At 50.1% G+C, this 19,372-nt stretch overlaps 1 protein-coding gene across 9 annotated transcripts in view; it reads right to left on the bottom strand.

Annotated features, from left to right (window-relative positions):
* Positions 1 to 605: 605 nt before the first annotated feature.
* Positions 606 to 19,372, bottom strand: part of gatad2b (GATA zinc finger domain containing 2B) — a 140,099-nt gene continuing 121,332 nt past the window's right edge. For 8 of the 9 annotated variants that reach the window (XM_063041965.1, XM_063041963.1, XM_063041966.1 and 5 more), the window contains 4 exons: positions 17,236 to 17,438; positions 11,157 to 11,276; positions 7,405 to 7,588; positions 606 to 5,370 (listed from right to left, as the gene is read on the bottom strand). In XM_063041965.1, the coding sequence (XP_062898035.1) occupies positions 5,237 to 5,370; positions 7,405 to 7,588; positions 11,157 to 11,276; positions 17,236 to 17,438 (641 nt within the window). In that variant the 3' untranslated portion in view covers positions 606 to 5,236. The remainder of the gene's footprint in view (positions 5,371 to 7,404; positions 7,589 to 11,156; positions 11,277 to 17,235; positions 17,439 to 19,372) is intronic. The other variant, XM_063041962.1, reaches the window with a different exon arrangement.

Consider the following 19,372-nt stretch of genomic DNA (forward strand, 5'->3'; position numbering starts at 1 on the left):
TACGCAGCTCTCCAAACATTAAAATGGACTTTATTGCATTCTTTCTTCTAAAAATTATGTATAATTTGCTTTTCTTGTGAATGTTGCGGATATGATGATGTGATATTTATAGAGTGTGTGGACAACGATTTAGATCGAAAAGGTCAGGGTGTCGGGACCAGAGGTGAGGGATGGACAGGTTTTGCCCTCTGCTCCGCTCTGCACTGAACTGTGGACGGGACTGTCTCAGTTCAGGATGCTAACTGCTTGTGTGCATTGTTCTTTTTCCTCTCTGCACATTGGGTGTCTGCAGGCGATTTTTGGGTTTCTTTGTTTTGCGGCTGCCCGTTTGGCGATGAATCTCAAGGCTGCACACGTTGGACTTTGGTTCTAGAGAAACGTTGTACAGCTGCGTACACTGAAATTGAACTATGTGCCTATGATTTTGATTGCACCTGCGTGTGTGACATAAAACTCGACTTTGCAGTGTGGGCTTGGCAGCAACTTGTCCAGCTGTAACACAACCTCCCAGGATTCTTATTCTCAGTGCCTGGTCAGTGATACCTGAGGGACACAGAGGAGAGGAGCTGGAGATCACTTGGACGAGCGTCTCAGCAATAACAGGCGAGAAGGAGGTGGCTCAGACGTAATGACCTGATAGTTTATTACCACATACACCGTCTCACTGAGGAGGTTCACCTGGTTCCTTATTAAACACAACCTGTAAGTAATAAATATTACAAAGGTTTTTTGAAAAACTTGCTTATTTTGTCAGTCATTGGATGACTAAGTCTTGGCAGTTTCTTTTTTTTCCCCCCATTGGTATATAACATCTGTGATACAGCATCGAGTACACAAATTCAGCACAATACAAAATAATAAACAAGCTGAGCAAACATCAATCTACTGTTTGTTTTTCTTTAAAAAATAGAACAAAAAGAAAAACTAAATTAAAAATTTAAAAATGAGAGAGAGAGTAGAGGAAGGACTGACCCCATTGTTAGGAGAAAGGGAAAGATGGTTAACGCCCAGTTAAACTGTAAACACGCAACACAAACCACTGGGAACGCTGTCCGCTGTGTCCTGGGTATAGACCGTACAGTCAGCGGGTGCACTTCACTTAAACATGGCTTCAGTTGCTGAAATCAAGAGGCAGAAGGGGACTGGAGAGGGGGACAGTTGCCAGGGTGGTCTTGTAGGGCCACACTAGTGTGTGTGGGGCAATCGGGCCTTTGTACCTCACTCCTGCCTTCCTGGGGTGCAGTCAGCACCCAGAGCAGATTCTGCCCCACGCCCTTGAGTGCCGGAAAGTATTAGCTGGGCTGAGGGGGGTGGGAGCTTCACCCACAGGCCACTCTGGCCCTTGGTAGGACAGAACTGCTCAAGTCCGAGCCACAGAAGGGTGCACTGTGTCAGGTGGTGAATGTGGCCCACTGACATCCAGCACACCCCTCCCTGTCCTACTACTAAACCATGCTGCTGCTCTGGGAGAGAGCTACGACCCGAATCCAGCTGGAAGTGGAAGGTGGTGGGTACATGGTGGGGGAGTGGGTGTAAGGAAAGCTACTGCCTACACTGAAGGGTGGCTGGGCAGAGCTCAGAGCTCCCAGACTGAAGACCGGTGCTGAACTATCCTCCCCCAAGGGTCCCTATCAACCTCCACCCCTTCCCTGCTCTCACACCCAATAGTTCTGTGGGATCTTTAACGTCCGCCCGAGAAAGTGGGGGAATCTTTTGGGGGGGGTGGGGGAGGCAGACGGGGCCTTGGTTTAACGTCTGGTCCGGAAGACGGTGCCTCCGACAATGGGGCGGGGTTCTCAATAACTGACTGAGCCCCCCATCCTCCCAGGGGCGAGGGGGAAGGGGGAAGGTGGAGAGACCCAGCGTTCTGGTGTGCCCCAGGACACCACAATCTTGTCGGAGGCTCGCTGGCAGTCTCTTGGAGAGTAACTTGACTTATTGTTTCCCAATATACAATAAACCCCAACCCACCCACCACAACACATAACGTAGGGAGAGCGGCTCGCACACCCGCCAAAGCCAGGGAGAACAGTGACACAGCGCCTGAGGTCGAGAGTGTGGGGAGGGGCAATTAGCCCTTTGCCATTATCTGCCCCTCCCCATCAGCGCAGCTTACAAACACAGCCGGGGAGCAGGGGTGAATAGGAGGGAGGGAGGTCAATGGGAAACAGGGAGGGGGAGGGTATTTGGGGAACCCGGCGCTGCTGGCCAGGAGACAAAGTGAACAGCGGCCTCTCATGGAGATGCTCATGTCTACACACAGTGGCAAGGAGCTGCGGTGATGGATGGAATGCAGCGGGGTGGGGAGCACTGATACAAAAGTACGACTGACCAGTATTCTCTCAGGCTTGATCTCACTGTGCCCTCCCTGGAGGCTCTCATTGTGTTTGAGAGAGGGGCACCAGCGTGCAGCCGCCGGAATCTGGAGTGGGGAACAAGCTGCCTCTTATGTCCGGTAGGTATCACCTACCCCTCTTCCCAGGCTGATGAAGGGGGCAAAATGTTTGTTCAGATTTTCAAGGGGGTTTCCAGCATGATACAGATGCTGGAGGTACTCCACAGATCAAGCAAAGCACGGAGGGAGATGGACAGGCAACATTTCAATTCCTTCCACTCCTCCAGTATCCCTTGTTCAGTGCTAAAAGCATTCCATGATTCTCCTGTTCCCTAGAGCCGGATGTCCCCTGTGCTCTGTGCTCTCTCCACCCCCTCCCCCATGTGCTCACTACCACAATGGATGGGAGGGTGAGGGCGTGCAGACACTGCCTGCAGTTAGAGAGAGCGACAGAGACATGTCTGTTGTAGAGATGCCATCTCTCCCATTTCCAGTGGGTGTACAGGGGCTCCCTGATCTCAGAATGGTCATAGGTCAGACATTCTCCTTTAGCTGCCTCTTTGTCCGGTAGGTATCACCTACCCCTCTCCCCAGGCTGATGAAGGGGGCAAATGTTTGTTCAGGTTTTCAAGGGGGTTTCCGGCGTGATACAGGCACTATTTCAGAGGCAACATTGTTGACAAATCTGAGTAGAGAGATTGTTTGGGGGGGGGAGGTGGAGGAGGTGGCCAGGATCAAGAGGAACTATTAAAGGGGAGCAGAACCAATTAGAAAATTTCAAAGAGCTGGCATGTGTTCAATGGGCTGAACAGCCTCCCACTGCGATATACAATATAGCAGTTTGTACAGGACAGGACAACCCCTAATCAAAACTGTCCCCTTCTGTTCACCTCACAACCCCACCCCACAGAGTGCAGAGGCCAATCCCACTGACACTGATTGGTGGGTGGAGGAGCTGTTTCCCCACTAACTTTACAGCTGCTCTGGGGTTCAGCCTCACGTGGGAGAGACTCTGGGATCTGAGGTTACAGATGACTCCTGAAAGATTCAGAAGCTCAGGTTTTGGTTGGGTCGGCTGGCCATGGCCAGATGCTGCGAAGTCTGCAGCATCGAAATTGTTTGGGAGTACAATGCCGCATGTTTCCGTTAAACCAGCCAGAGGGCGAGTAAGTAAGAGGAGGGACCACATGGCAGAGTTTATTCTCCCGGGCTGGAATATGGAATCCCAAATGATTCACAGCTCAACACCGCCTTCTCTGGCTGGAGATGGGGTGGAGCAATCACTGAGTGACTAAGATTCACTCTCTCTCTCTCTCTCCCCCCCCCCAGTGCACGTCCCAGCCACCTGGCCTCAATACTTATCTCCTCGGCTAAACCCCCCCTGCACCCACTGTCCACGTCCTGCAGGCTCGGGGAAGTCTCCCTCGTCAAGGGGGTGAGAAGGTGACAGGAGGCACAAGGGCGCAGCAGGTAGACCAGGGACCCTGATCATTGGTCACTCCTGGGTTTATCAGCTCCCATTCCGATTCCCCCCCTTGCACCCCCCCCCCACACTGAACGCAGCTCTCTGGATGTCCCCTCATGCCCTGAAGTCAGAGAACTTCCCACTGTGGATATAGGCAAAGCCAGAGGACTTGGATCTAGGATACGGGGGGTGGGGGGTGATTTGGAGAGGATCAGCAAGTGGGAGGGGGGCACTGAGCAGTCGGAGAGAGGGTGGTGGAAGAAGAGTCAATGGAAATCATTTCTATTGCCTGGGGAAGTCTATGGGCCACACACTGGGACAGGAGTGCACACTGGCAGGTGGCAGTCCAGGTGGTCACTTCCTATGCTATGAGTGTGATTCACAACTGATTCTGCAGATGCCGGAAATCCTCAGCAACACGCACAAAATGCTGGAGGAACTCAGCAGGTCAGGCAGTACCTATGGAGGGGAATAAATAGCCAACATTTCCGGCCGAGACCCCTCACCAGGAAAAGGAAGAAGAAGTCGGAATAAGAAAGAAGGGCCAGGCTTTTGCTCCCTTCCTGTCCAGTCCTGATGAAGACTAGTCTTAGCCTGAAATCCTCTCCACAGATGCTGCGTTCCTCCAGCATTTTGTGATTCTATGTCTCAGATGCTGTTGGAGAGGCCACTGACACCTGGAGGCCTTTGCACAATATACATTAAATGAGCGTTGAGGCAGGGGTTCGGAAAGATCCCACTCCCCATCGGGGAAGCTGCTCCCAGTGCAGATGGAAGGTGGGCTGGCGAAAGGGGGAGAGGGAAGCCCGGGGCATTATCTGGAAATGAAAGGGCACTGTACACATGGTATGAGGTTGCAGCATCCCTGGACACTGCTGAACTTCTGGCAACAGTCATGTCACTGCCCCTGGGTGTGTGCGTAACCCTCTCGCTCACCGCAGGATGGCCCTGCGGAGGACAGCTAATACCATTGCTGTTCCTCTCCTTGGACAGCTGCCACATGGATCTCTCCCAACAGGTGGGGGGGGTGGAGGAGTGATTGGTGAGCAGGGGTCAGGGGTGAACTGGTGCTTGTGGGATTAGGTTAAAATCTCTCTTTCTCCACACCCCCCAACCACCACCCACTTCCCTAAGCTCTCATCTCCACATTTGAGCCAGAGATTGGTTGGGGGTGCAGGAGATAGGGTAGGGTGGGAGGAAGATGGGCGCAGGAGGCTGGTGGTGGGGGGAATACAAACACACACCTCTGGAGCGCGGCCCTTGCCTTGTGGCCTGTGCGAGTGGGGGCGTGCGTAGAGGGGCGGCCCCACATCCCTACAACGACGTTAGCATTAGACACATAGTACAATAATATCGGGGAGGAGGTGGGACTGCTCCCGTAAGCGTTGGGTTAAGTACGAGGCACCAGGACAGGCACTGCATGCGGCGGCAGCCCCTCACTTCTGCGTGCTGACGGACTGTGGGATGGGCCTGGGTGGGATCATATCCAGCAGGTACTCGCGCTGACGGTCCGCCAGGGTTGACCCCTTCTGACTCCCGACACCGGCGTTCAGGTACGACATGTTGACCCCTGCAGAGGGAGAACAGGAGACAGAGGGTGAGAGGCGGCTCCCTCTCCTGACTGGACAAGGGCCTGTCTGCCAGCCAAATCCTCCCCCAGTGTGGCAGGTGTTGTGTCTGGTGCTGCCCCCCACTGGCTCACATGCCCAGAGAGACAGTCTTCACTGCCTCAGCCGACCAGGGAGCCAGGTGCCACTGGCTCAGCCGACCCAGAGAGATGGTTGCCACCGGTTCCAGCCAACCAGGGAGACACATTCACTGGCTGAGACTGCCCAGGGGGATGGTCTCCATTGGCTCAAACCTACCAGAGGTGGACACAATGGTCGAAAATACCCAGGTAGATGGTCCCTGCCCACACACCCACAGAGACAGAGTCCACTGGCGCACTGCATCCAAGGAAATGGAGCCCAATGGGCTAACCCTTCTGCAATGGCTGATGGTCCCTACTGACCACATGCCCCCAGGAGCCACAGGGAATGGTTTGGCTTTGCCTGGTTCCATCGTCATCCACGAGTGTTAGTGGGAACCCGGCTCCACAGATAAAAGTTCTGGAGTGGGGGGAAGGGCTGGGTGGCAGACTTAGAATCAACAATAATTCTATGAGCCTACATGATGTAGGTCAGGACAGTGCAGCCCCATATGACAGTACCCCACCAGATCTGTGTGCATGGGGGGGGGGATTTATTCACTTTGGTCACACACTGTTTTTCTGCATTGCCCGGTGGGTGCCGGAGACTGAGAGTGGGAACATAAGGCTCTCAGGGTATCCCTTCCCCACTCAGGAGCCTGCCTGCCACACCTGGTGTCGATACCATGAGAACATGTCTGTCAAGACTTTGACCCTCAGACTCCTGATATTCCTGGATCCAGAATTCCCTCCTCCTGGCACAGAAAACTCTCACACTAAATATGCCCACTGAGCATATAACACTGCAGTACAGTACAGGTCCATGATGTTGTGCTGACCTTTTAATCTATTCTAACTCTCCCCTTCTACATAACCCTTCATTTTTCTTTCACCCATGTACCAATCCAAGAGATTTTTAAATGGCCTTGTCGTACCTGCCTCTTCAACCACCCTTGTCAGGGGTTTCACTCTCTTGTGTATAAAGCTTACCTTTGACGCCCCCTTATACTTTCCAGCAAACACCTTAAAAAGATGCCCCCTTGTGTTAGCCATTTCCACTCTGGGGGAAAAAGGTCTCCTGCTATCCGCTCTTGTCTCTGCACACAGTATCAATTTTATTCCCCTCCATTGATACTACCTCACCTACTGAGTTCCTCCACCACTTTGTGTGTGCTGAGAGGCTGGCTGGAAGCTCCCAACTCCGATGAACTTTGGAAGGGATCCTACAGCATGCAGGTGGGTGGGCTGTTTATGGCGAGTGCTGTGGACCCCCCCACCCTCGCCTGGTGAGTTAGTTCTCGGAACACGCATGCACCATTTTGTGCCAAGCTCCATTTACGGGCTGCTGGTCACACACCAGCCTCCCTTCCCTTTCCTTTCCTGCCAGGAATACCAGTCACCAGTGAACTGCAGGAGCATTCCATACTACCTGCGTACCCCACCTTCCCCGCACCAGGGCCAAGGGCAGCACCTCCCTCCCTGCCCTTCCCTTCCCTTCACCCCCTACCATGACAGACCAAGACGCAGGGATCAGGAACCAGAAAGCTTGTTGCAACTAAACCTTTACTACTGGTTGCATGAAAACTCAGAAGCGGTGAAACCTGTACAGATGGACGTCTTTATCAGTAAGCAGAGGCACTGATCAAGATACAGTGCACAGGGACGCCTGTGACTGAGGACTGAGAGAAAGGATTATACCCAAACATTGTATATTTACTGGTTTAAAGCAGGCAGTCCCGGGCACACCCACCCATGCCCCCACCTTTCAAACGAAAATTGGATGGTACCACATTGAGAGTTTGGGTCCAAGGAGACCGTCCATCAACAGGTTTCACTGCCCAAGAGCGAGCTGAAGTCACGAGAAAGAAGCCGGAAGGAGATTTGTGCCTTTGGTTTGAACAGCAGTGTTGTGTCTACCTGAGTTTGTGAAGTACGGCCTTCGTCCTCGGCTCTGGGCTCCGCTCCGCACTGCATGCTTACCTGGCATGCCTAAGAGACCACTGGCCACGTGGAGCTGGGGGCCCTGGGCAAAGTTGGAGAGCACGCTACGGGCGGAGGAGTGGAGCCCTCGCTGGAGAGACGACTGCGACTGAGGCGGCTGCTGTAAGAGGAGAGATGTGCTGTTAGTCGATGGTGGGAACAACAGCACAGGGGGAGCAGAGAAAGCCCAGAGCTTCAGTGCCAAGTGAGGACAGATACCTGCTCCCCTCCACGGACTAATGTGAGAGTGTATGATGGGATGAGTAGAGGGAGATTCACCTTGTGTCTGACCCCAGGAGTGTGTGATGGGATGGTGAGGAGGGAGCTTCACTCTGTGTCTGACCCCAGGATTGTGTGATGAGATGGTGTGGAGGGATCTTCACCCTGTGTCTGTCTGACCCTGGAGGGTGTGTTGGGATGGTGTTGAGGGATCTTCACCCTGTGTCTGTCTGACCCCGGGAGTGTGTGATGGGACTGTGTGGAGGGATCTTCACCCTGTGTCTGTCTGACCCCGGGAGTGTGTGATGGGACTGTGTGGAGGGAGCTTCACCCTGTGTCTGTCTGACCCTGGAGGGTGTGTTGGGATGGTGTACAGGGAGCTTCACTCTGTCTCTGACCCCGGGAGTGTGTGATGGGACGGTGTAGAGGGAGCTTCACTCTGTCTCTGACCCCGGGAGTGTGTGATGGGACGGTGTACAGGGAGCTTCACTCTGTCTGACCCCAGGAGTGTGTGATGAGATGGTGTGGAGGGATCTTCACCCTGTGTCTGTCTGACCCTGGAGGGTGTGTTGGGATGGTGTAGAGACACCTTCAGTCTGTGTCTGACCTTAGGAGTATGTGATGGGACTGTGTGGGGGAGCTTCACCCTGTGTCTGTCTGACCCTGGAGGGTGTGTTGGGATGGTGTTGAGGAGGCTTCATGATTCTATGAAATGGCAGAACTGGCTCAAAGGACCCGATGGCGGACTCGTGCTCTTACTCCTTATATTCTTTTAACTGCTTTTAAAGCACCTCTGCTTTCCTGAATGCAACTGTACCATTACACTACAGTCTGGTGGTTTTACTGCTTCACAGTTCGGGACTGCGGTGTCAACCTCTGCAGCGAGCAGCTACGTCTCCTTAAAGCAGTCGCAGTTCTGCTTTTCATCACAGTTTGAAGTGGTCTTCTAAGAGAGACAACCCACAGCTAGGGTGATAGAAACATAGAAAACCTACAGCACAATACAGGCCCTTCGGCCCACAAAGCTGTGCGGAACATACACTTACTTCAGAAATTACCGAGGGTTACACATAGCCCTCTATTTTTCTAAGCTCCATGTACCTATCCAGGAGTCTCTTAAAAGGCCCTATCGTATCCGCCTCCACCACTGTCACAGGCAGCCAATTCCACACACTCACCACTCTCTGCATAAAAAACTTACCCCTGATATCTCCTCTGTACCTACTTCCAAGCACCTTAAAACTGTGTCCTCTCATGCTAACCATTTCAGCCCTGGGAAAAAGCCTCTGACTATCCACATGATCAATGCCTCTCATCATCTTATACACCTCTATCAGGTCACCTCTCATTCTCCATCACTTCAAGGAGAAAAGGCCGAGTTCACTCAACCTATTCTCATAAGGCATGCTCCCCAATTCAGGCAACATACTTGTAAATCTCCTCTGCACCCTTTCTATGGCTTCCACATCCTTCCGATAGTGAGGTGACCAGAACTGAGCACAGTACTCTAACTGGGATCTGATCAAGGTCCTATATAGCTATAACATTACCTCTCGGCTCTTAAACTCAATCCCATGGTTGATGAAGCCAATGCACCGTATGCCTTCTGAACCACAGAGTCAACCTGCGCAGCAGCTTTGAGTGTCCTGTGGACTCAGACCCCAAGATCCCTCTGATCCTCCAAACTGCCAAGAATCTTACCATTAATGCTATATTCTGCCATCATATTTGACCTACCAAAATGAACCACCTCACACTTATCTGGGCTGAACTCCATCTGCCACTTCTCAGCCCAGTTTTGCATCCTATCGATGTTCCACTGCAACCTCTGACAGCCCTCCACACTATCCACAAACCTCCAACCTTTGTGTCATCAGCAAATTTACTAACCCATCCCTCCACTTCCTCGTCCAGGTCATTTATAAAAATCACGAAGAGAAGGAGTCCCAGAACAGATCCCTGAGGCACACCACTGGTCACTGACCTCCATGCAAAATATGACCGGTCTTCAACCACTCTTTGCCTTCTGTGGGCAAGCCAGTTCTGGAACCACAAAGCAAGGTCCCCTTGGATCCCATGCCTCCTTACTTTCTCAATAAGCCTTGCATGGGGTACCTTATCACCTTACCTTATGCTTTGTTGAAATCCACATACACTACATCTACTGCTCTACTTTCATCAATGTGTTTAGTCAAAATCTCAGAAAATTCAATCAGGTGATCTCCTGGATTCTGTACACCCTCTTAACAAGGGCCGGTCTTGGAGGGACACAGGTAGAGGTTGTATAAATCCTTGGAGAGGTGACACTTGGAATACTCTTAATATTCTCACCTCACACCCATCCACCCAGCACCCCCCTCACCTGGCTTTACCTATCACCTGCTAGCTTGTACTCTCTGCTCCTTCTCCCCCACCCTTCCTATTCTGGCTTTCTCCCCCCTTCCTTTCCAGTCCTGATGATGGGCCTCTGAGTGAAATGCCGACTGTTTTTCCCTCTCCAGAGATGCTGCTTGACGTGCTGAGTTTCTCCAGCATTTTGTGTGTGTTGCTTGGAATATGCGGTGCAATTCTGGTCACCCAACTGTATGAAGGACGTCAGTGAGCTGGAGATGGGGTAGGAGAGATTCACGATGCTTGGACTGCAGGGCTTGAATTATAAGTAGAATCTAGACAGACTGGAGCTGTTTTCCTTGGAATGTAGGAGGCCGAGGAGTGATCTGATAGAGATTTATAAAATAATGAGAGGTGTAGACAGGGAACATAATCAGTCTTTTTGAGGGCAGAGAAGTCTCAAACAAGAGGACAGAGGTTTAAGTTAAGAACAGAATTAAAGGGAATATGAGGGGCAAGTTTATGATGGAGAGGGTGATGGATATGCGGAACGACCTGCTAAGGGAATTGAAATTGGTTTATCATTGTATTGGTGGTTCCCAACATCAAATGTTTATTCCCCTCCATAGATACTGCCTGACCTGCTGAACTCCTCCAGCGTTTTATGTGTTCTGCTTTGAAATTGGTTTATTATTCCACATATAGTGAGATGCAGATCAATGTATTGAGGTAGTACAAGGTAAAGCAATTATAGAATGCAGAATAAAGTGTGACATCTACAGAGAAGGTACAGTGCCGGTAAACAGTAAAGTGCAAGATCATACTGAGGTAGATTATGAGGAGGTGGGTACAATTACATTTAAAACATCTGGACAGGGAAAAGCAGGCAAATAGGACTAGCATAGTTGGGCTGAAGGGCTTATTTCCGTGCTCTATCTCCCCACACAGGTAATGGACTCTGCAGTGTGATGCCCAAGCTTTATTGAGAAAGCTGGAAAGAGCTCAAGGCACCTTGGAACTCAAACTCGAAAAACTGAGGGTGGAACCCACTGCCCCACAGCCCCCAGCGTCTCTGCCCAACCTGCTCAGCCACAGGACAGGAGTCATCGAGGACTTGGGCTGGGTTAATGTGGCTTTACCTGCCGGAGAGGGTGGTGCCTGATGACTGGTTCGGGCTTGTTCATCACTGCACCAGCCGACACAGAGGTGGGGGAAGCTGACACCACGGCTGCCTGCTGCTGTATCCGCTGCTCGATCTCCTGTAGGGTGAAAGAGAAAGCAGCCAGCTGTTAGTTATCCGCATCCTCAGCCTGGGAGGCAAAACCACAACAGCTAAATGGAGAGAATGCATGGGCTAGTAAAGTACAGAAGGATCTTGGTGCTCTTGTGCCAAAACTTAGGAGGCTGGTGTAACAAGTGTTCAGCAAGGTCAGGGCTCATTGGCCTTTATTATAAAAGGACCAAAGTTTAGACATTGCGACATATTGTTCCAGTTGTACAGAGCGCAGGTGAGGCCATGATCAGAGACAAGTCTGTGGTAATGCACGACAGCGTCCACACTACTCCACTGCTGAGGCTGTGCAGGTGGGTTCGAAAACCTGACAGCTGTAGGAAAGTTGCTTTTCCTGAAACCAGTGGGGTGGGACGAAATGCTGGAAGAACTCAACAGGTCAGGCAGCATTGGGGGAGTATGGTAGGACAGCGGTTAGTGTAACAATATTGCAGCGCCAGTGACCCACCCGGGTTCAATTCCACCGCTGAAAGTAAAGAGTTTGTACATTCTCTCTGTGACTGTGTGGGTTTCCTCCCACATTCCAAAGATTTACAGGCTAGTCAGTTAATGGTTAAATAGTCGTAATTAGGCACCACGGCCTTGTTAGGCTGGCAGGGCTTGTTACTGCGCTGTATCGCTAAATAAAAATAAAATTAAAAAAAATTACATACATATATGAGTGAAGCACAAGTGGGGATGTTAGGTGGATCCAGGTGTAAGGGAGATAACGCAGGTAAAGGGTTGGGGTGCCAGTGATGCAAGGAGCTGTGAGGTGAAAGGAGGGAGCGGCAAAGGGCTGAAGAAAATAGAATATTATTGGAGAGGATAAAGGGAAGTGTGGTGCTCAAGGTTTCTAGCATCTGCAGTCTTTCCTGTGTCTCCCAGGGTACTGTGCACAGTTCTGGCCCCCTTATTAAAGAAACAATACTGCAACATTGGAGACAGTCCACAGAAAATTCTTGAGGTGACAAGGCTGTGCTAACATGAGAGACTAAAGAAATTTGATGCATATTCTTTCAACTTTAGAAGAATGAGGGGTGAAGTTATTGAAACACTGTCAGATCCTAAGGGGGTTTGACAGTGTGTATGTTGAATTATTTCCACTAGTCAGGATCAATTTATAACCTAGGTGTGAAAGAACCTCCTCTCACGGAAAATCCTGAATCTCTGGAATTTTCTGCCATTAAGGAGGGTCTCTGATCAGTGCAATATTTAAAGAGAATCAGAGAATATTGTCACTAATATAAATCGTGAAATCTGTTGTTTAACAACGGCAGTAAAATGTAGGCATAACACAGTGCTATACATTACAATAAAACTGAATGTAATAAATATTGCAGAAGAGGATTAGCGAGGTAGTGTTCATGGGTTGATCGACTGTTCAGAAATCTGACAGCAGAGGGAAAGAAGCAATTTCTAAACTGTTAAGAGTGTGGGTCTTCAGGCTTCATTAACTCCTCCCTAATGGGAGTAATAAGAAGAGGGCATGTCTCGCCAGGCAAGGGTCCTTAGTGATGGATGCCACCCTCTTCAGGCACTGCCTTGGAAGATGTCCTCAGTGAGGATAAGTCACTGAGGCAGCTCACCCTGCTCTTCTGTATGATCGATGCCCTTTTGAAGCGATTATAGCAGTGTGAGAAAGTAGATACAGTCCTCACAGATCTGCGTATTAAGATTATGGGGACCTGGCACAGAAAGGGAGATGAAGCCTGGGGCAGATCAGCCATGATCATATTGAGCGAGGGGGAGAGGGAAGGCTCGAGTGGCTGTATGGCAGACTCCTGTTTTCTAATATACTCAGTGGCCACTTTATTAGATACATCTCTTTAATGCAAGTATCCAACCAGCAAATCCTTGCAGAAAAGCATGCAGACTTGGTCAAGAAGGTCATTTGTTGCTCAGACCAAACAGAATGGGGAAGAAATGTGATCTGAGTGACTGACCATCTGTTGGTGCCAGACAGAGTAGTTTCAGTATCTCAGAAACTACTGTTCTCCTGGGATTTTCACACACAACAGTCCCCAGAGTTTACAGAGAATAGTGTGAAAAACAAAAACAAACATCCAGTGAGTGGCAGTTGTGTGGGTGAGAATTCTTGTTACGGAGGGAGGTGAGAATAGAATGGCCAGACTGGTTCTAGTTGACCGGAAGGTTTCAGTCATTCAAATAACCACACATTACAACAGTGGTGTGCAGAAGAACATCCCTCTGGATGTACACATCAAACTTTGAAGTGGATGGGCTACACTAGAAGACCAGGAACATATGCTCAATGGCCACTTTATTAGATACAGCAGGAACGAAGTAAACTGGCCACTGAATGTACAATGCCTTCAGTGCAGAGTATGACATAACCAGGGTACTTAACAGATGAGGTGTGTTCCCAAGCCAATGACAGGATGAACATCACAACGTCACAGTAGTTATGTTTTAGTGTTGAATTTCTAAATAAGTGAGGTTTTCAAAACTACAGACAGGTAAATAAGACGTGACATTATCCAATTAATGCATAATATGTTACTTGAGATCTGTAACTAAAATCTAGATAACTAAGTTCTTAAATAGCTTTGGTGGTTGTAGACCAGTAATCTCTTGCAGCTCCTTAAGGAGTAAAATACCCCAAGCAGTTTCACACATTTCCTGACGTAGTCTGACAGAGCCAGTCAGTGCTCAGGGCAAAACAGTAATGTAGGCAGAGGGATCTCGAGAGGATTCCACAGGTGGGGACACAGGCTGCTGAGCTCCCCAAAGGAAGAACCCCGGCTTTGGCCCCACTCAGAAATGACAGCAGTTCCCCTCCCTAAACTCTGAGTGAGTCACAACAATAACAGGGTTTAGATTACAAGGGCAGTGCCTTGTCCTCTTCCTGTGATTGGGATGAAACCTGATATAACACCCAAAGAGCCTGAGTGTGGGGGGGTGGGTGTTAATCTCTGGCAGTGTAACAGGACCACTGCGTCAGTCCAGCCTTTCCTGCTCTAGGCTTAGCATTAGGCTGGAGCTTTCCATCCCGAATAGACCAGTTAGGCTTTGATTCCCAGTTTCACCTTCCCTGGTCTCAGCTTTTTAAACTGATGAGACCGAACTTCAATTCTTACACGCTTGGTAGGATCTGAACTCGGGTTCACTGAATTTATAGCCAGGGCAAGTGCCTGTGACCCAGGCTGGTTGTTCAGCAGTGACTCCTGCTGGTGGGTGTGGGATCACTGGGCTGAAGGAGACTAAGGCTACGTCCACACTACGCCGGATAATTTTGAAAACGCTGGTTTCGAGTAAAAACGACAGGTGTCCACACTAAGTGTTTTTCAAAATATCTCCGTCCACATTAGGCGGATATTTGGGCGAATCTCCTCCTACTGGGCACGCGCAGGACACACACAGAAAACAAGCGAAGAAGAAACGGTATACTTAGTGCGCGTTTGTCCAGTTACAGAGTAGAAAAACTTTAAAGGAATTGCTCTTGGCTCTCGCACAGGAGGACTTAAAACTTTAAAAAAACTGATACTGGAGCGTATGGAGTTCACGGACAGTATGACCCAGCTGACGACGAACATTGAAAAACTGACCAACTCTGTTGTATTAATAAAGCACCTTGTTAAATGTATAAAACGTCTGCATCAGCATTATCTTGTATTTCCATACAATGTTACATTAGGCTGTTACACATCTATTGTCAGAGAAGTACTTGCATAAAGAGGTAAACCACCTTCATACAAGCAAGGACAGAAAACCGGGCGAAGTGAGTATACTTATTTATTCAGTAAGCTATGGGTCAACTGGCTTCAGTCTCGTCCGTCTGTTCTGAAATTGTTACATTGTGTGGGGGGTTGCGTTCAAGAAAACAACGAAATGCCGCGCTGTGGCTATCTGTTCCGGCACGTCATGTCAGCGTTTTTAAAGTCAAAAAAGCTCACTTTACTATTTAACTCTCACGCCGTTCACACCGACTGCGCGTTATAACAGCTTGCGCAGTACCAAGCAGAAGCAGAAAAAAGCATTGTTGTTGTGGTGTTGTCATGACAACGTTTTTAAATCTCTCCGGTTACTCCGTACACACTACGCCGGATATTAAGCGTTTTCAGATTTATTCACTCTGGAGAGTGTTTTCGAAAATCTCCGTTTTCGGGGGCTGAAAACGCCGGCTCAGTGTGGACGGGAGAGCAAAACGAAGAGAAAAAGCTTCGTTTTCAAAATTATCCGGCGTAGTGTGGACGTTCCCTAAGTTGGAACGTGAAAGTTCTTTAGCCCATGGTCCACAGACTGAGGGAGCAGAGAGAGAGAGGGGGGGAGGGGAGAGAGAGGGAGGGGAGGGGAGAGAGAGGGGGGGGAGGGGAGAGAGAGGGGGGGGAGGGGAGAGAGAGGGGGGAGGGGAGAGAGAGGGAGGGAGGGGAGAGAGGGGGGAGGGGAGAGGGAGGGAGGGAGGGGAGAGAGAGGGGGAGGGGGAGAGAGGGGGAGGGGAGGGGAGGGGGAGGGGGAGAGAGGGGGGAAGGGGAGAGAGGGGGGAGGGGGAGAGAGGGTGGTGGGGAGAGGGGAATGGGGAGAGGGGAATGAGGGGGTAGGGAGAGTAGGGAGTGAGAGTGGGGAGGGAGAGGGGAGGGAGTGGGGGAGTGGGAGTGGGGAGTGAGATGGATGAAGGGAAGAGTATAAATGTTGACAAGTAATATTGCAGCTTTACAAAACTTTGGTTAGGCTGCACTTGGAGTATTGTAAATACAAGAGATTCTGCAGATGCTGGAAGTCTTAAGCAACATCCACAAAATGCTGGAGGAACTCAACAGGTCAGGCAGCATCTATATATGGGACCCTTCATCGGGAATGAAAAGGAAAGAGGAAGAAGCTGAAATAAGAAGGTGGGGAAGGGGGAGGAGTATAGCGTCAGTTCTGGTCGCCACATTACAGGAAGGATGTAGAAGCTTTGGAAAGGGTGCAAAAAAGGTTCAACTGCCATTACTTGGAATGGACAAACTTGGGTTGCTTTCTCTGGACTGCTGGAGGCTGATGGAAGAAACGGTGGAAGTTTATAAAATTACGAGAGGCACAAATTGGATAAACCGTGAGTCTCAGCATTTAGGAACAGCCGTTTCCCCTCTGCCATCACATGAACACCACTATTTTTCTTCTCCTTTTACACTACTGGATTGCTGCCTCTAAACAACAAATTTCACGTCATACAGTACTGTGCCAAAGTCTTAGCACATAGATACAGCTAGGGTGCCTAAGTTTCTTGCACAGTACTGTCATAATTTTATGTTGCACTGTACTGCTGCTACAAACAACAAGTATCACGAGATATGTGAGTGACGATAAACCTGATTCTGATATGGGTCTCCATTGTGGACTGGGGGCAGGGAGAGGGGAATCATGGTTGGGAAAAGGGGAAGGGAGAGGGGAGGAAGCGGGGAGCACCAGAGAGATATTGTGGAATGATCTCAGGGCTGGGTGAGTCTGCACCAACGCCACTCCCGCCCCGGCATTCCCTCTCTGCCACATGCTGCACAGTCCTGTGGTGCTCCACCCTCACCACTCCCAGTATCTTCCGCTCCCAAAGTTACAAACTTGCTCTCCGCTCTATGTTGACCAATACAACACTGTGCAAAAGTCTTAAGCACTATATCTAAGACTTCTGCATAGTGGTATTAAACCTGATTCTTTCTTCCCCATGGTGGAAATGCCAAATATTAGAGGGCATGCAATTAAGGTGTGTGGGGGGGGTAAGTTTAAAGGAGATTTTCAAAGCAAGTTTTGTTTTATTACACGGTGAGTGGTGGGTGCCTGGAACATGCTGCAGGGGTAGTGATGGAAGCAGTTATATAATAATGTAACAAGCTGTCATAGACAGGGGCGAGGACATGGATCACAGGCAGGTTGCTGAGATCAGGTTAAACTGGCACCAGTGTGCCTGTCCCTGTGCTGTACTGCCTTATGTCTGAGAGGGTATGAGGCACCTGCTCCTGCTGCAACGCTTTCACAAAGGCAGTCTTCAGCCGGTTGGTGTGCTCTGCCTTCAGCGCCTTCTTCTGGTTGGACGTCACGCATTGCTCGCAGAGGATGCAGCCATTCTTCTCCTGCTTCCAGTGAGGGGTGAAGTCCGTCCGGCACTGGGAACACACAAACGGGTCGATGTGGGGCAGCTGCAGGCGCCCCTTTCCTGGAGCAGAACAACAAGGAAAGAAAGTCAGCTGCCAGAGATTCCTGAGGCAAGATGCTGCCCCCTCCTGGCCTGGAGGTGGCTGCAATGGAGTGCAGGACAATGCCAGCCCCCACCCTCCCACATCTCGCAGCTCTAGCTGCCCCTCATCTCTAGTGACTGGGGTAGGAAAACAAACTACCCTGGGAACATACTGCCACAGGGTCACCGACGGAGACTGCGAGACCGAAACCTTTTGACAGAGGAGGCTGAATGAAAGAGTGGAAAATAAATTCCAAAGATATATGGATGAGTAGGTTAACTGGTCACATGGGTGTAATTGGGCATGTGGGCTTGCTGGGCTGGAAGGGCCCGTTACCGTGCTCTATCTCAAAATAAAAATTCTAAACAGGGTACAGAAACAGAGATGTGGAAGTTCGATCGCAGAAAGCAGGTCATTAATGTGTATGGCACGGTTCATTTTATAAATAAGGAAAGCTATAAATGCAACACAGTAGCACAGCGGGCAGTGCTGCGGCCTCTCAGGTTCAGATACCCAAGTTCGATCCTGACCTCGAGAAGAGTCTGTGTGTGGTGCTTGCATGATCTTCTCCGGACTGTGTGCATTTCCCAGGGTACTCTGGTTTCCTCCCGCACCCCATGGTAAGTTAGCTGGCCATAGTGAACTGCCCCTGGTTGAAGGAGATGAGTTCATTGGAAAGGGGGTAGAAATGATTCACTGGAACGTTGCCTGGAATGGAGGGTTCCAGTTATGAGGAGAGGCAGGAGAAAGTTTTGTCTGCATCTCCTGTAATGGAGAAGGTTGAAAGTGACCTGACTGAGGAATAAACTGTTAAAAACGGCGTAGAGAACAAAGTAAGAAATTTTCCCCATGGCAGAGGTGTCCAATTTGGGATTATGGAATGGGGGTATGTGACTTCAAGGGAATCCGAGGAAGAATATACCCCCCCCCCCCCACCACGCGGGGCTGGATTCTGGAATGCAATGCTTGAGGGAATGATAGAGGCAGAGACTCCTACAACGTTGAATTCATGAGGTTATGGGTACGGACCAAGTGCTGGTAAATTTGATTAGTATGGATTGCTCCTTGATGGTCAGTATCAGCATAGTGGGCCGAATGGCCTGTTGTGGGAGTTGATGGGAATGGAGGAAGAAGTGGGCACCAAGCTAGTGTGACGAGGTACAGCTTGAAGCGTTGGAGTTCGGAGTTCAATTCTGGGGTCACCTGTAAGGAGTTTGTACGTTCTCCCTGTGAGTGTGTGGGTCTCCTTCAGGTGCTCTGGTTTCCTCCCACCGTCCGAAGGTGCATTTGGACATTGTAAACTGTCCCGTTATTAGCTAGGGCTGCTAGACGGCGCAGCTCGTTGTCTGTTCTGCACTGTGTGAATAAAATGGGAGCTCGATGGCTGACGTGGATGGTGGGTCTGTTTCCGCACTGTATGGGACTGGAAAGTCCTCACGCAGGATTCCCCAACCGTTAACTTGCAAATTGGGGCAAATTCAATGTAGGCATTCATTTCAAAAGGATTAGAATGTTATAATATTGAGGCTTATATGGCACTGATTGACCGCACTTGGAGTATTGAGTGGTTTTGGGCCCGTATCTAAGAAGGGATGTGCTGGCATTGGAGAGGGTGCAGAGGAGGTTTGCGGGAATGAGGAACGTTTGATGGCTCTGTGCCTGTACTGGCTAGGTGGAAGGGTAGTTTCACTGAAACCTATTAAATATTGACAGGTCGAGAGTGGATGCGGAGAGGAAGCTTCCTATAGTGGGGGATTTTGGGGCCAGAGGGCACAGCCTCAAAACACTAGGAGGTCTCTTTAGAACCCAGATGCGGAGCAATTTCTTTAGCCAGAGGGGAGTGAATCTATGGAGGCCGAGTCATTGAATATATTTAAAGCAGAAATTACATAGGTTCTTGAATAATCAGGGC

Source organism: Mobula hypostoma, chromosome 2, assembly GCF_963921235.1.
Source record: "Mobula hypostoma chromosome 2, sMobHyp1.1, whole genome shotgun sequence".
In the NCBI taxonomy this organism is placed as follows: domain Eukaryota; kingdom Metazoa; phylum Chordata; class Chondrichthyes; order Myliobatiformes; family Myliobatidae; genus Mobula; species Mobula hypostoma.